Genomic DNA, 17762 nt, shown 5'->3' with positions numbered 1-17762 from the left:
CTGGTTCTATTTTGTGTGCTTCCAACCCCCATCCCATCCAAATCCTTCTGTTCTCTATATTTAAAAATGATCCCTCTGTTACTGCCCTGAGCCTGTGACAGTGTTGGAGGTCCAGCGAGGATGAGCGGAGTTTGATTTCAGACTCAATTAGTCTGGAGGTATTTGGGTGGTGGTGGTGATGATGCTGGTGGGGAGTGCAGGGGATGCGGGGGGTTAAATTTGATTTGCTCTTCCTGTCCAGGACAATGGCCCTAGTGTGGGTCACAGCTAAGAGGAGACGAGCTTCAGCTGACTTGATGTCTTCAAAAAAGCCACTTCCTACACACTCAAAATGTGTTCCTTTGGTTTTTTCATATTAAATATCTCTATTTTTAACACATGGTAAACTCCCAGTTTAGCTTAAATTCTACAACCAAAGTGCCTCTCTGAACGGGAAATAAGTCCTTATCATTTTGTCACTTTCTGTGTCTTGTTTATGTGACTTTGTGTGACTTGTGTGTGTTAATGTGTGTTGTTGAGCTGGTCCCTGTTCCCACATCTCTGCCTGTCCTCCATATCAAAGGGCCAGGAGTCGTCACTTCCATCTGAAGCAGCTAACACCTCAGATACTTGACTCTGCAATGGCAGGTCATAAAACACAAAAACACACACATACACATTCACACAACACCTCTATACAAGACTGACTGCCACACTGGAATGAGGGTTACACAAAAATAACCCCACACTCTCTCACGGTAACCTGTATACACACACTGTTTTTTTTCCACTGTGACAGCTCTGTACTATAAAGCTCTGGTGTGGAATAGCATGCTGAGCTATTCCCTTTCTATGTCTTTGGCAGTCTGACAGTAGGGGCTCAGCCTACTGACCTGAGATATAATACAGGTCAGAAAGTGGGGCAGTGGTTTTGTAAAACATACCAGCGGTGGATGGGATCAGCTGAAAATGTCTCTCTTGTACCAGCAAGTAAACCATGTGGTAGGAAAGCTTTGACAGTTCTCTTATTTATATCATAACGAAACACGCTGATGTCCCCTGAAAAGCAAATCTCATGTTAAACTAAGTCCCCCGGCTACTTTGAACGTCTTTCCATTTCGCGACCTGTACACTTATCATCCTTAGAGGTCACCATCGTGGCTATGTAGAGGAAGGAGAGAAACCATCAGCAAATAATCTGCTGTTCGGAGGATTTGTTGTCATGACCAACGGAGATGCGAACGCTAGCTGACAAACAGCGGAACATTTTATCAGGAATGTCAAGCTGTTGTTGTCACTGTAGTAACAGATGCGTGTTCAGAGGTCAACAAGTTGCAAGTACTACAGGAGCCATTTAGTTTACTATAAAGAAAAGTTCTCAGCCACTCTGAGACGTTAGTTTAGACTCCTGTGAGCGGTATTTCTGAGGCGATTCAATGGGCTTGTGGGTTGTAGAGCTCCAGCTTTTTCTCCACTTCACTAATTCATCCCTCCTCATCCACTTTTACAAACACGTCCGACACGTGACGGCGCCGTCGCAAAATTAAGAAAAAAACTTCAAAATAGCTGAAGCACTGCAGAAGAAGAGCTGCCACAGGATGTACTTGCATGGGTACAAAAGAAAGATGTGTTTTTAAACGACGATCAAAAATAGAACGGCGTCGGGAAGTTTGCCAGCGTGGTCGTGATAATAGAAGCGTCTGTTTTGATGTAGTTTGCTCAGCAAAGACGGGGCCGTGGCTCACTACTGCGTACAAAAGTCCGCCAAGGAATCACTGAACAGCTCAAGAAAATATCTTAACACAAGGTTGCAAATGAAGTGGGTCTTTCAACATCTACAGTGGAAAATATTGTGAAAACATTCAGGGTCTGTTGTCATTTCAGCAGGACAATCTGACCTTGCTCTGCATGACTAAAAACAGCAAGGCATCGCAGACAGCGTGTATTCTCGACTGGCCCGCCCGCTGTCCAGATCTGTCTCCTGCTGAAAACGTGTGAAGCACCAGGGGTGAATCAGACGACAACAACAGCCACAGACTGTTGAGCAGCTGAAATCTTATATTCGGCAAGAATTCACACGCATTCCTCTGAAAAACTGCAACAATTAGGACCCTCCGTTCCCAAAAGTTTAATAAGTATAGGAAAAGCAAGGCTAACGCAACACAATGGTTAACTGTCTCCACTTTAGAGGATGTGTTGCTGCCTCAGATTCTAGGTTTGTTAAGATTTTTGATGAATACAATGATGGAAAATCCCTTTCTTTGAACTCGAGTCTGTTCAAGGTTTTAGATGTTTTTCAGAAAATGAAACTTTGGACGTAGTTTGTGCAGCGTACCGCACGTCGTCCTTTCAGTGCTGTAGCTTAAAAACCTGCTCTCTGGTCAACACACACAAAACTAAGAGGGAATTATTCTAACTTCTGAATGTTGGCATCTTTATAGTTAGCTAGCATGTTTCCTCTAAGCTTGAGTCATTTACAAGGTGGACTTTGGCCTTATGACCTGCGGCACATTCAAACAGTGAAGCCCAATCACATTCATATAAAGCAACTTCTCCTATAAAGATGTGAGGACACACAGTTGCACCCTAAAGCCACTTTCACAGACACCCCGGAGTCCCGAACTGTTCTAGAGATGTTCCGGAGTGGTGGCACATGGGAATGTGCCAAAAACAAAGTAAAATCTCTGGAACATCAGTGGGTGAGACTATGTGCGAACATGTCATCAAGCATTCTGGAGCATTTGCTGCCGCTGTGTGAGTATGTGTGTGTGTGTGTGTGTGTGTCTGTGCTGGAAAGAGTTTATACTTTCTGCTGACCTATATGCTGCTTTCTGCCCACTCCTTGTTATTGTGAATAGATACGCAGTTTCATATCAACACAAAATGGCACCTCACGTTCTATTCTCAACATGCTGAGAAAATGTAGAGATTTCCACAGCGTAATTTCTGCTTTGCATGCTGCCTCCTGCATGCTGCAGACATTCCCATCTCATGCCTTCCCCTATTTGTGCGCCGCATTCGACACATTTCTCCAGCAGACTTTCAAAACACGAGTTTCATGATCATCTCAGTGGTTGAAGGTTTCTGAATGACTTGGCTGTAGAGTGAAAGCTCACACAGAAGAAAGGAGGCACTCACACACACACACACACACACACACACACACACACAAACTCTCACTTGCTTTTTTCCTCCCCAGCGTCCAAGAGGAAACGTAGGCTATTTTACGGAAAGTGACACACACGCTGCCTCCCATAAATATAGAAAAACTGTCTCCAAATGAAGAGTGAATAGACTAAGGAGGATGTCCCACTCACTTTTCTACACATACACGCACACACACGGACACCCACTCTGTAATTATGCCTATTGTGTTCTCTTCCTGTTGTAGAGAAAGAAAACCTTTCCATCTTAGTCATGCTGTTGACCTCCATCTCTATCAGATTTTCAGCTGACAGCTTATCTTCACCCTGTCTGGTCCTATGTACATAAACACATATAGAACACACAGGCACACGCACTGCTTTTGGATAAATACTGGTATCAAAACACTTCCAGGAATTTTACATGTGTATCCTGGGCCCTCAGATCATAAGACAAGCTCTGCTTTCAAAGGACAAACAATTGCATTTTTGTCTCTTAGTTATCTTTAATGGACCAAAAAAAAAAAAATGAAGTGTCACACTTTTAAAGTTAAATAAAAGAGACAAATCCATGTGTTCACCTTTGAGTCTCCCCTTCCATCGGTTTGCCATGAGACTTTCTATTTTTCTTTTCCCCCCAGTGATGTTTTTGCTATCTTGTGTTATGTTATGAGATAATATCAGTGGTGAAAGACACAATAAGGGTGGCTCCTGCAGGGAAGCAAGAAAAGTAGAGGAAGTGAGTGTTGTGAGGACAGGAAGTTGCAATAATGCTTGTTTGTGAGAGGGGAGGGGGGAGAGAAAACTGGAGGCTGTCGATCCTCTCAGAGATTCTGTGGGCATAAAACCAGCATTAATTTGTGCATGTTAGCGGAATCCATTGGGCAAAGCCTGCCATTATACGGAAAACAGGCTTCAGACATTCCACAAACAATGACACACAACCGCACTTACACAAACACATGCGCACACTCTTCATTCTCGCATCTAAACTGCCAAACTAGAATTAGCGCCCTTCATTCCAGGAATGTTCCACAACCCTTAGCACAAAATGATGTAATCAAATTCTTTTTAACACTAGCACGTGTTTTTGTGTCTGTAGATAGATTTGACGGTATATTTTTTGTGTGTAGTTCCTCGGTATGTTTGGAGGAGATACAGGGAGAGTCGGGGAATTAAATATTCACTCTTCTCAAGAAATGTCAGGACATAATCAGTGACAGACATAATCAAGCCAAATCTGAACACCCAGACGGAAACAGATGCGGACATCATTCAGTGTGATTCATACTTAGTGAAGATGTCATTATTTCTACTGACAAGTGGACACATAAATCCATAAATCAGACATACTCAAAATGTGGGGTTTTCCAGTAGTTTGAAAGCAGGGTTAGCCTTAAAAGCATTCACAAAACACATTTACAACCGTTTAGCCAAAGCTACAGCTAGCCACCTAGTAGTGGCAAATATCTGTTAAGCTGGCTGTCATTCATAGAAGCAAAATACTACTCTTAACAATAATAAAGGCTCAAACTTCCACAGATCCGGCCGAACCAGGAAACAGAAAAGTCATAGGAAGGAAAACCACTCAATCTTATACATAGCCATAGATCATATCCCTCCTCTCCCCTAATCCAATATATAACTAGATCCAACAGAAACGCATCAGGTAAAGAATTACAAGTTTGATCCCAGACGGGACCCCGAATTTCAAACTTCCTGAAACCAGCTAATGAATAATGTTAGTAACAAACAAGTGTGTTTATCTTAACAGTTGAGTGAAGCTGCAGTTAGACTTCTTTAACTGGACCACTGACATTCTACTGCTTCTAATTTTCTCTGTGGCCGATCACCATACAAGTAAGTATAGCTGAGTTCACGGCACAGATGTCGTCATTAAGTTGCTTGAATGTGGATTTTGTCAGACGACTCTGCTGTTCTAAAATCAGGATTGTATTTGAGCAACAATCTCGAAATGCTTAAAGTGACTGCAGGAAATGGGCTGCTTTTTAGTCACAATTTCTGGGTGTTTAAACATCTGACGTTATCTGGGTAGGTTAGAACTTACTTTTAGAACTGACGAGTCTGGTGGGACTAATATGTTTACATGCATTTTAAAAGTCCAGTTTTGGCCTGACAAACAAAATGCAACAGTGTTTTTTTATGAACTGAAATGACATCAATGAGTAAAAAAAAAACAAAAAAAACAGAACAATCTACAGATCAATAGATCATAGAAAAACTGATCACAGTGTGTAAATCAAGTTTATGAGCAGGTGGGACATATTAGTTAGCGTGCAGGGGCATATTTGTACACGGCTGTGTGTGTACCTGTGGTGAGCAGGTGAGCTGGTACATTTGAAGCAAAATCGGTGGCGGAATCTCGGACTTCCTGGTCTTCATCTTGCAGCAGCACGAACAGACTCTTCCACAGTGAAACGGTAGTGGACAGACCTGACGCACAGAATGTTAAATCAAAAGCAGCCTGCATTTCAGAGGCAAACTGCAATCTTTGGGGTCCAAAAAGCTTAAAGAAAACCCACATATCTGGTCATTAGTAGAATTTCCTTTACATTGCCGCATTATCTAAAACTTACCCAGTGGCAGATGAGGGTTTGTCAGCAGGGTGGATGTACAGTTGACCAAAACCTCAGCAGCTCTCAGCTTCACCTCCTCAGGCTGCTCCACGCTGCTGCACGAGCACACCAGCGCCCCCCACTGAGCCAAACAAGCCACTGCACTTGCACCCTGGATTAATTAGAAAAACACGTTCATGCTTTCCTGTCGATACAGGCAGCTCTCTATTGCAACACTTACTTACAGTCTGTCATGGTGTGGCAGATTAGACAGCTGCTAATTTTGGCTGAAGAATTTGTAAAATAATGACATGATGAGTAGGGGTGTGACGATAGACTCGGCTCACGAGATGAGACACGATATTGGGTTCACAAGATCGAGACGAGGCGGATTTTAAGAAAACTACAATGACAAAATATATGACTGGACCAACAGCCTTATTTGCTTAATACTTTCATATTGTCCGTGTCTTTTCGGCCACTCTACTGCCATTTATCATTTCAGCCCGGTACCCAAAATGCTGCCAAACAAACGATTTGAAAGAGGTGGGGGCATCCTCAGTGATAATACCGGTATTTTCATTCTGGCTGCTTGCTGCTTCTCCTCCTCTTCTTCTTTTACTTCTCCTTCTCTAGGTTCTGGCATGCAAGACGTAGCAAAGGCGTATTACTGCCCCCACAGGTCACAAACAGAAGGAGACAGGAGACGCCACAAGAAATATCGTCGAGTTTAATCTCGCGAGATCTCATGGCACGAGATCTCGTCACACCCCTAATGATGAGTCCTCAAAAAGTATCAAGTAATTACTAAGCTTTCTCACACATATTTACTGGTAGCAATGTTTGATATGGATGTTTACGTGAATGTTTTCATGATTTCACCTGTTGAACTAAACTTTGGAAGAGAAAACCTACATAACTACTGAACAGTAATTATTGCTAGCTAGATGAGTTCTCATACTGCTCTCAAATCATGCTAACTTGAACGTATTCAGCCTTGCTTAGCTGAATATAGCTAAAATGTTTGCGATCAAGATCATTCAATCAATCATTAATTTATTCACTCAAAAACATTAAAGATGGTCTAATATCTGCTCCTATACAATTAATGGGAAGCTCTGTAATCTGTAGTAAAGGCATTAAGCAGAAACAGTCTCCACCTCCTCCAGTCCAACGCATGCATCCCTGCAGGGTCAGACATCATTCCTGTGGGGCATCATGAGGATGAGTCGGTATTTACCTGAGGATCAGAACTAATCAGCTCAACCACCAGCTGAGAGGCCAGCGCCAGGGCAGCACAGTGGAGTTCCACACTGAAATACAGAATCAAACACCTGATATCAGCATCTTTATGTGAATTAAGCTGGCTTGTTTTAAATGTTGCCCTCGAGTGAAAGATGTCTCCTCTAAGACAAAGTGAGGTTTTCCTCACAACTTCAGAGGCTAATTCGTGATGGAGGGATGTTCAAAAATTCAGTTTTCAGCTTAAAATGCTCTGAATTAAATCAATAAGAGACTAAAAGTAATTTGAGTGAACAAGCCCTTTAATTGCATATAATTAAAACAGAATCCTCCTTGGTTGTTCTATGCAAACCGTTTGGCACATCTAACATACCGCCGCCGTCTGCTGAACACTCATAACTCAACTGTAAGGATTTCAGTCCACAATGGAAGTGTGCTGGTACTCACCACCACATTACAGGCCACAATAGCCCGAGTGCCATTCAATCACATGGCAGACAAGGGCAACCGGCAACCCAATCCCACCCATACCCGGCTCTAATCATAACCCTGGGGCCCTGCCGGAGGGAAAGTGGATCCGTGGGTCCAGAGATTGTGGCCAAGAACATGCTCACAGGGCTAAAAGCCTTTGTAATCCAATCCTTATTCAAGCCTGTATTCTCTTGTCAGGGGTGAGAAAAGTACAGCAGCGGCTTGTCAAGGAAGGTGTGTGTGTGCCTACCAACACATCTCAGGCACACACACGTACATATACTGGAACAGCATGTGCCAAGTGAGTTTGTGGTAAAAGAGAGAGGCCGTATGACTCATGAGTCTTTCATAAACCCTGACAATAACACTGCTTTAGGCCTGGCAGGTGTGATCAATCCAATGGGGGAATAATAGCGCAAATGGAGGCCCCTGAGAGCAAAGATATCAGATTTCATTCAGGTAAACGTTTCCATGCCTTCCATTTTATGTTCAAATCACCAGCCTCTGTGGCTGGTGGACAGTTCAGTAACCAAAATACCGCTGGGATGCACAAGCAGCCACACAACCATCTTACAGGGAGAAGAAAGAAGATAGTTTGAGGAGTGCCCAGGTGCAGCCAGTGACCCAGTGTGTCCCTCCCACATGGATTCTGACTGTGAATGGAGACCTGACAGCCAGCTGGAGACAGCAGCCTGAAGACTCTTTCACAAGCAGGAATACAAAAACTCAGCAGCGGGGGCATGTGTGGCTGCATCTCGCCCTGTACATTAACATGTCTTCCATCCATCGTGGCATTAAATTCCAGAGGGTCGCTTTGGGATTGCTTTGACAGCGACATTTCAGTTGGGAGTCAAATAGTTGCCTCCTTTGAGAGAGAAAAAAGGAGCTGGCCTCTTGTGTTTGACAGTGCATGAAGATTAGGGCTCATGTGCAACCTAATGTGCATACTTGACAATGAGCACCTCAAGATATGTTACTAAGGTTCCACCATGGCGCAAAAACACAATGTCTTCATGCTAAAACCACAGACCAAACACAAAGATGTGCGTAGCCACCACGATGTCACCCACTGGTATGTGTGCGACTACTGTTCTGAGTTCAGTGTTAAACCATCGTCTTTTCCTAGATCAGTTTATACCTTATAGAAGAAGCTGTAATCTGTGTTATCATTGTCAATACTACGGATTAACAAAAGGTACATTTAAAGTCCTACAAAGTGGGGTAAAAATGTGAAGAACTTCAAATAAAAGGGCACAGAACACAAAATGTTGACTTTTTTAAAGAAAAAAAACTAAAATGAAAAAGCAAACAAACATGATCCTCTGAGTGCAAATAGACAACCGATTTAAATTCCTTCTGTACGAAAAAGCAGCTTCACCTTCAGTCTGAGACGCTAATAAGTCTCCCCTTTAGTAGTAATGAACATTTTGAACCCCTTTTTCATGCAAAATACACCCAGTTTCAAGAGTACTGTCCTTTAAATGTTGTAAGGGGATTTCAAAGGGTATTCATATCCTGATTTCAAAGTCCTCAGAGAGTACTTTATGTCTCGGAATGACGACGGTGCACATTTCAATAGCAAAGAGAACAGGAGACCCTGACTGAGGTTTAAATGAGACACGTTCCACCTGTCACCCCCTACAGAGGTCCTAATACTGGTCACTTAACCTGAATCCCTGATTCTAATTTTATGGATGTGACGGTGTGATCAGCTTACAGTCACCTGGAAAATGATTCAACACTGCATTGTATCCCCTCGTGCGAAAAGAGTTTACTCATTTCTCAGGCAAGATTATTTTCTCTATGTAATGGATAACCTTTGTCTGTAGCAAAATTATGTAAATAAATAGTCTGAACATGCCTTGAGGAGAAATAGGGCATGTGGCGGAGCTTACAAACCTCTTGGTCTTACGCTCGCATATGACACTCGACTTCAGGGGAAATGACCAAAAGAAAGAGATTGCAAATACACGTAGAAGTGTTTTTCTGTTCTTGTGGTGCAGACACAGAGGAGCACATGAACGTGTAGGCAGTGGTCCGAGCGTGGTGTTGCTGACCTGTGAGCAGAGTTCTGAGTCAGAGTGAGGAGGTGCAGCAGGACCTCCTTCTGGGACAAAACCTTTGCATCATCCCTCCACAGGAGCACACTGCAGGAGCTCAACACCTGCAGGACCTGAGAGGAGGGAAAGTGAAAGCCTGTGAACAGGGGCTTGACATAAACTGATGCAATCACTGCTTTTCACCTCCATCACGCACACACACACACACTGTGGGAGTCACTGGTGAGGGAAGTTGCTCAGGCCTGTCCGTCAACACAGCTTTGGTGTCCTCTCTGCAGCACGGCTGGCACACTGCCCCGATGGTATTTTTACCCCACTGCTCACATCCTCCGTACACACACCCTAACCACGGGTACACAGCTGCCTCGCTCCCTTTAACTCACAAACACACACCTCTACATGCGCACGGATACCCAAGCACATGCACGCAGGCAAAGATGACCAGAAGCTCAGGCATAATGAGGCTTTTCTCTCGTCTCCCTCTTTCATTGAGTCCTATGTTCCCTGTGTCTACTTGTCTCATCCATTCAGCTTGAGCCCCCCTTCTCGCCCCCCTATCCTACTCATATTCTATTTGCCCGGTCACCCTTTTCAGAGAAAGAGGCAGCGTGAGGAGGAAAAGAGCCGTTTCACTTCGTGTGAGACCCCTGTTAAAATCACACATCTAGCTGAGAGCACATGTTGACGTTCCTCCTGCATATCTCAATGATTATTTTTTCTTTCAGGACTTTGACCTGTTATTAGAGTTTGAAAATAAAGCTTGCTTTATAGACCTGTGTGGGTGGAGCTGAGAGCAAGCGGGTGCACGCAGCGCCCGTCTGTGAACATGCATGAGTGTAACTGTATATTTGTGCTTGTTCACAGTAAAAGATAACAAGGTGCTGTAGACGTGTGAAGCTTCCAGGCCGTTGTTCTGGCTGAGTCCGGCTGGTGTCAGTTCAGTCGATCAGAATCGGCCAGAACACCGGCTTTAAAAGGAAGACGTATAATTGTACCAACAAAAGGGTTTTTCAGACCAATTTGCCTTTTTCATTGTTTCTCAAAACTAAAATATGCATTTACAAAAGTATCCATTTAGTACTGGTTACAGCCTTTTGGCACCCTCACGTACCAAGTCTTGGGACTGATCCTACAATCTTGGCACATTAGTCTTCTGAAAAGTTTCTCCCATTTCTCTTGGCAGAAATGTTCAAGCTAGTGTCAGTGCACAGGCATATTCAGGTCTCTCTAGAGAAACCTACTGGGTTAAGGGCCAGACTTTGGCTTGGTAATTCCAAGACTTTCACAAAGCTTTTCTTAGAGCCTCTCATATGTATTCTTAGCAGGATGCAATATAAATGTAATTCTTCCTCACATGCTGAGCTCTTGAGCACCCGTGTCTCAGCCCTTTGTTGTGGAAAAACATCCCCACAGAATGAAGCTGCCATCACCATGTTTTTTCAGTAGGGGTGGTATAATAATAAGATTCCTCCACACACACAAACTGTTGAGAATACACAATGGGAGTGCAATTTTCACTAAATGATATCATGAGATATTGTCTTTCAGAGTCTGGGCCTGATTCTGGGGCCTTTTAGAAACCGGAGGCTGCTGTGTCCTTCAGGCACTTCCTAAACTGCAAAAACTTTCTTATATCCAAATGCTTTGTGATACAGTCCTGTCTTTCAGGTCTACAGACAGTTTTATCGACCTCATGGCTTTGTGTTCATTCTTACACGCATCATCTAGTGTTAACCTTCTGTAGACAGTTGTGTTTCTTCTTAAATAGGTGAGCAAGTTGTAAAAGTATTTCACGGACCAACAGAGTTCAACTGTGAGCCACAACCAAGTGTTTGAATGCTTATGAAAGCGCATCAAGCCTGCTTTAAAAAAAAAACCAAAACCTCAAGTGAGTGTATAAACATTTTTACACTTTAATTTTAAGTTTCCTTTTATTTTCACCGTTACCATTCACATTTTCTTACACATTCTAAATACAAACCAAGAAAGTGGCACTGGAAACCCTACTCACTCACTAGCACAAAAAAAAGGTAACATTATTCAAGAGCTGTTTTTATTCTGCCACCAACTGTATGGAAAAGCTGGATAAGTCTAACAACTGATGAAAATAATGTGTGCACTATCAACAGGGTTGATAGTGACCAACAGAAAGCTGCATTCACAGATTTTGTCCTTTTTTTCAGCTGTGGGTAGCAAGAAGAAAAGCTTGGATAAACAGATGCTACTTGCTAGCGCTAGCTGCTAGCATGTAGCTGGATGGTGAATAAGTTTAGCATTTAGCAGAGCATGTAAAGACCAAATACTGGCCTTTTACTGACCAGAGAATTATCTTGTACTGCAATTACTTTTTCTTCCATGGAAACGAGTTAATTGATAATGTTTTAACAACCACAGCAGCTTGTCAGGTACATTGTATAGTTTACATTTCTGACAAAAGAGCATTTGCCCTTTTCAGCTTGCCACTGGGCCAGTGATGCTCAGTCAGTTTTATCAATAATTTAGTCAAAGCTTTTCTTTTTCTTTTATTTGTAGTACTGAGTAGTACAATCATTGCCTGTGCACTCTTTACTGTTCATACACCCGGCTGTCTGTAGGTATTTAACTGCAAGCACCGACCCAGCTGGTCTGACCATCTCTGCTCCTTCTGAATTTTACGACCCGCCTTAATGAGCTCCCGTCTTGCAACACACTCGCCTTCCCACATGCTCAAATATACACAGTCACAGGAAAACATGCCAACTCAGGCGTACAGACTTTCATAGCTGTAACATGTAAATAAACATTGACGCCCACCCTGGATGAACAGACACACACACAAATATAAAAGTTAGACTCAGTCTGAAGTGCTGTGCTGTCTCGCTCTCATTGTTGCTGGTTGTTCGGTCTTTACAGCCGGGAGATTTTACTGCTTCTTGCAGATACACTGACATCATGGGTGGAGAAATTATTTTTTTTTCTATTCTATTTCTTTTTTTTAAGATTAATTAGAAAATAAAATGTATGGTATAAACAAGAAGACATGACCTACATCTCAAGCACCTTTTTTTTTTAAACTTCAAATTGAATGTGCTTATGAACTCTTCTTAAGGTGAAAAAAAAACTGCTCTGGAATGGTTTATTCTTGGATGTACATCGAAGATGACATGTCAGACTTTTGAAGCATTGCTGGGCAGAAAGGTCCTTGGCCTGCACTTCTCCCAGAATGCTTCAGGGCGAGCTGTGGCAACTGGCCCGATGGGTTGGCGTGTCCTTGGCGCAGGAGAGGCTCCACTTAATGGGGCCGACACATTAAACATTAACGGCTGGGCCAGTAAAGCAGAGCCTGGTCAAGAATGCACAACTAAACACACACATTTAAAAAGACTTAAACGCAACTCATATAAAGTGCAGCAGTGTAGAAACAGAAGTCCAAGCCAGCGATCCGCAGCAGCGCTGACTTGTGTCAGTTCTGGCGGAGAGTTAACGTCAGGGGTAAGTGAGCAGGTCTGCTGGCAGCCTGTTCTCGCTTTATGAGCACATTGGAATAAAACCTGCTCTTCCCAAACAAGAAAAAGGCTGCATTTTTCTCTCCAAAAAACCTTTAAGAGCGGAGCCCTACCAAAGCTCTCAAGAGTGAGTAAGTAAGTGAGAGTCGGAAAGTCAGCTCAGTGACAATGTGTTTGGCGTTTCCTCTTTAACGCTGGTTAGCATGTCACGCAAACCTCTCCAAGCAGCGTCTTTGCGGTTTGATGAAACTGGATTGAATAGAAAAACACTAACTTAAGCACAAGATCTCAGACGGGGATCATTCAGGGATCTCACACACACCTATAAAACAACCAGACACATATAGAGTCTCTCGAACAAACACGTAAACAAATGCACCTCCTATAACGCTTTTGTGTGAATGTGTGTGTATGGGTGTGGTCTCACCTTGGCCAGACACTGGGGGTGTGTCTCGTGGAGAGCCAGGCTGGTAAGGTTCGACAGGGTGGTCTTGTCCAGCCACTGAGGCCTCTGCTTTTCTTGCTCCTCCTCCTCCTTCAGCCTCCTCAGGATGCCCTCCACTGCCAGCTCCCTCACCTCGTAATGTGGGCATCGCAGCAGATTCGCCAGGAGCTGGGTCCTCAGCTCAAAGCTGTCCCACAGCTCGGGGATCTCCACACTTGCACTGAGGGCCACCTGGGCCAGGCTGAGTAGGTACCGAATGCTGCCAGGCCCAAAGGCGGCAGAGGAGGAGTCAGACGTGACCAGTTCTGAGGCCATCAGGACCAAAAGAGTCTTCTGACGTAGTGTGCCGACCTCTGAATCTGACAACCACACAGAACTCAATGTTAGCTGATGATACAGGATGAGGACACACCTTTGGGCTGAATTCTTAAACAAGCTTTCCATTAGAAGCAGTCAGAAATAATGGCTTTTAATAGTTTGACAGTGTAACACAAACTTTAGCCGTGATTTACTTTATAGATTCTTGTTGCTCTACAGAACGTACTGTCTTCATTTAACTCAATCTTTATAGCACAAATTCACAACTAAGGTAATCTCGGGGCATTTTACATCAATAAAATCTGCCGATGATCCATCTTTTGAAGCTTAGGTTTATGTTAAATGTATACAGATGGATGATTAAAGGAAATATTTGAAACCACTGATTTTATCCAGTGATGAAATCTGGTGATTCCGTTCTGTGTCATTCATTTCATCAGATGGAACCATCTTTCTAAACGAAGAGGGATTCTCTTCCAGGAGTGCCGTGCGTTTGATGCTCTATGCACGTGCAGCACAAGCCCAGCACAAGCCCAGCACAAGCCCAGCACAAGCCCAGCACAAGCCCAGCTGTCTCAGTTTATCACATGAGTAGCCAACAGCGATTATCTTGCGTAATAACATCAGCAACATGCTTAGCATAGTCTTCTTTGACTAAGAAAGCCTAATGGGAACAATGTTCTCTCATTTCCCCCTTTTTAAATGTTGACTAAGACTGTTGCCACAGCTAAAGTAAGTTCTCGGGCTTGTATGCATGTGCATCCCTCTGCAGATAGCGTTCACCTACCGTAAGTGGAAGGTACTTACGAGGACTAAGTGGGTATGACAGTAAGAACTGCACATTCATGGTGCCCCTTAGCTGCCAATGTGTGCAGCTGCTACCGAGTCTAATCATGGCATTTGAGGTAGGGGTCCCCGAAGTCATGACCTTTTATCCTTTCAAGAGACATGTTTAACCTGATGGGAGTGGTCTCCTCCAGGATGCCAATGTCTCCACCCAAACAGTACAAGTATGAAAATGATCCTCATTATTACCGACTTTCATAGTTGCTGGATCACAACCCAGTTCAACACCTATGAGCCGTTTCTAACAGCGCGTTAGACAGCTTTTCCACAAAAAGTACCATAAAAATACCAAGACACTGCATGTTCCGACTACATTCATAGATAACGCCTCGAATTAATAAGCATCCAAGCTAACCCTTCGTTTCTTCTGTCCAGTTACATTTTTATCAAAGTAATTCAACAAAATAAAAATAAATAAACAAAGAAATGGGACTGTTTTGCAGTCCACACACAGACATGGTGAAATGAATAAATAATGAAAAAATGGAGACGTGGGAGAAGCATTAAAAATACATAAAAGAACATGGAGAGAAACAAATAAAAATAATTAAAATTATTAAAAACAGTGAGCTACAAGTTAAAATATACCGTGCAGATTTCATGCATAGACACACGTTTTTTACCTGATTTAAAAATGTCTACATTTGGTGACAGTTTACTCTCCACTGGCAGTTTGTTCCACTTGTTTGCAGCATAACAGCCAAATGCTGCTTCTCCATGTTTAGTCTGGACTCTGGACTGGACCTGCTGACCTGAGTCCTTGGATCTAAGAGCTTTGCTAGGTTTATATTCTCTGAGCATATCACAGATGTATTTTGGGCCTAAACTGTTCTGGGATTTGTAAACCATCAGTAGGCTTTTAAAATCTATTCTGTGACTGACTGCAACACATTCCACATATGAAAGCAGCTCTCGCTACACTGATCTAAACTATCCCAGTTTCCAAAGATCAATAATGTGTGTACTTCTCATTTAATATCGCACCAGTTAATGTTCCCATTGGTTTCATTCCTTTAAATCAATCCAATCGCAACATTCTCGAAGTGAAACAAACACGCAGACACACCCCTTAGTGAAGCAAACAGATGCAAACAACAGAGCAGACTGAGGAGGCCAGTGTCCTCTGCTCCCTTCTATTTTGACTTTTATAGGAAAGGCTGCGTCAGTGTCCGTTTGGAAATGCCCAGAGCTGTGCCAACGCAGCCACCTGTGAGCGAACACCCTCGGAGACTGATGCGCGCACAAATAAACGCACAGATGTGCGTGCACACACGTGCACTTCTACTAAGTATGACCGAGAGGCAGGGCAGCTATAGAGTAACTCAATGCCTTTCTAAAGCTGCGCTCCTCCCTACAGTACCAAGCCTGCACACAGACCTGGCTTTGACAGCCAACTCAATTAGTTTAACACACGCACGCGCACACGGAAATCTTATGAAACCCAGTGCAACTCTATCTGGACCACTCAAAACGTAGCCTGACAAAAGAGCGGGAAATGCCACATTCCTCGAGAGTAACCCGGGTAACTGTGGAGACAGGGCAGGTTACTATGGAACCTGATCCTCAAAGGGGGGTCCGGGGCCAAACAAGCATAGCCTAATGGTTATAATGGGGGTTAAGGGCACAGTAATGACACCCGTGATGAAGGGAGGAAAGAGAGGAAGAAGACTGAAGAAGGGAAGGGGAGCGTGTCAAAGAGAAAACAGCTGTTCATCATAGCAGAACAGACAGAACATAGAGAAAACAACACGTTACAATGAGCTTGTCACATGCTTATACAGTCAACTATGATGCTGCTATCCTGAGTCATACCGACTGAAAGGAAGCCCAAAGTAACTTTGGGCTGAATCCAAACACACTCACGAGACAAAAAGAAAGAAAGTTTACAAGAGCCAGAACTGCAAAGATAAGTGACGAAAAGCAAAGGGATGGAGGAAAAACATCATTATTCCGGATGCAAAGCATTTTCCATTTCTTTTTTTACTGCGGCACTTATCAAATTGGAGTGGTGGAGGAGGGTGGAGTCACCGAGCATTCTCCTAGCGAATGAAAGGCGTTCCCGTGAGAGCTATTTCACAGCCATGTTTCGTGTCTGAACATAAATAGCCATTGTTCTCCCACAGCTGTGACTATATAAATCTGTGTACAGGTGCAAAGCTGAAGCTGGTTCATAACCAACTCTAATAAACAGTGATCATCATCAATAGTTTGGAGTAAGCTTCAGAACATTGTCATTATAAGTTAAGAGGCCGGGGTCTCAGAGGAGACTGTAGGGCATCATAATGGTTCATTTATAGAAATCCCCTAAAAAAATGGGTCATAATCCCCATATCTAGGTAAACCCCGACCTATATGGACTCAGATTGTATCCCTCCAGAGGGTTGGGGCTTTAAAGCAACACAAGGGAAGTATGTGAACCTTATAACTATATGCATCTAACTTATTTGAAAGTACACCGACATTGATTGTGCACATTTGGGTGCCTGAAACTGCCCTGGAGAGCCTTGGGGCTGAGATACCATGCTTCCCAACTTTGTTGTCATTTTTTTACCATGTCACATGGTAACAAGACACGAGGACTGTCGCCATTAACCTGCATCTTCAAATAAAGATTTAGGGAAAAAGAAAATAGCTTAGATGATAAAAAAAATAGGATGCCAGAGAGAGAACGACTCGTGTGACTTGTTGCTTTCTGAAAGGACTTGATGAGCTTGATCAGCTCGCGTGTTGCGACTCTCGACTCTGTTGGTAAAGTGGTCAACGGGAGTAGATGAGAAGATTGCGATCGCTTTGACAGACCCCCCACCCCACTGTTTAAAAATCTAATGCTCTAAAGTTGTTGGAAAGTTGGATTCTTAAATTGTAACACTGTCTTTAGTGTTGGTCCTCCTAATCAAAGAGCTCTGAGGTTTGTTTTGTTCCCTGGGAAAACTGCAGACCATCACGGTTCTCTCGTGTAGGAACACCCAAACAGTTGCACTCCTTTTCTGAAACCCAAACCATGAAAACACTTAAGAATACATAGAATCCAGTAAACCAAACATCTATCGGGCTCTGTGGTTACGCTGATTTCCCCTGTGCATCTGTCATGTTTTACTGAATGAAACTTAAGACTTGAAAGAGCCGCCCTCAGTGTGGAGGTATTAGCATCGCTGTGCAGACGCCCACGTGAACACAACTCTGCACTGATGCAGTCA

At 43.4% G+C, this 17762-nt stretch overlaps 1 protein-coding gene across 1 annotated transcript in view; it reads right to left on the bottom strand.

Annotated features, from left to right (window-relative positions):
* thada (THADA armadillo repeat containing) overlaps window positions 1–17762 on the bottom strand; it is a 100177-nt gene that overhangs the window by 9628 nt on the left and 72787 nt on the right. Inside the window, exons 32-36 of the mRNA XM_072391461.1 lie at window positions 13384–13760; window positions 9469–9584; window positions 6939–7011; window positions 5720–5870; window positions 5454–5576 (exon numbers count right to left, since the gene is read on the bottom strand). Coding sequence (XP_072247562.1) covers window positions 5454–5576; window positions 5720–5870; window positions 6939–7011; window positions 9469–9584; window positions 13384–13760 — 840 coding nt within the window. The remainder of the gene's footprint in view (window positions 1–5453; window positions 5577–5719; window positions 5871–6938; window positions 7012–9468; window positions 9585–13383; window positions 13761–17762) is intronic.

Source organism: Leuresthes tenuis, unplaced genomic scaffold, assembly GCF_036924035.1.
Source record: "Leuresthes tenuis unplaced genomic scaffold, fLeuTen1.0.hap1 SCAF_8, whole genome shotgun sequence".
NCBI lineage: Eukaryota > Metazoa > Chordata > Actinopteri > Atheriniformes > Atherinopsidae > Leuresthes > Leuresthes tenuis.
The sequence above is the reverse complement of the archived record's forward strand: the minus strand, read 5'-3'. Positions and strand labels throughout refer to the sequence as shown.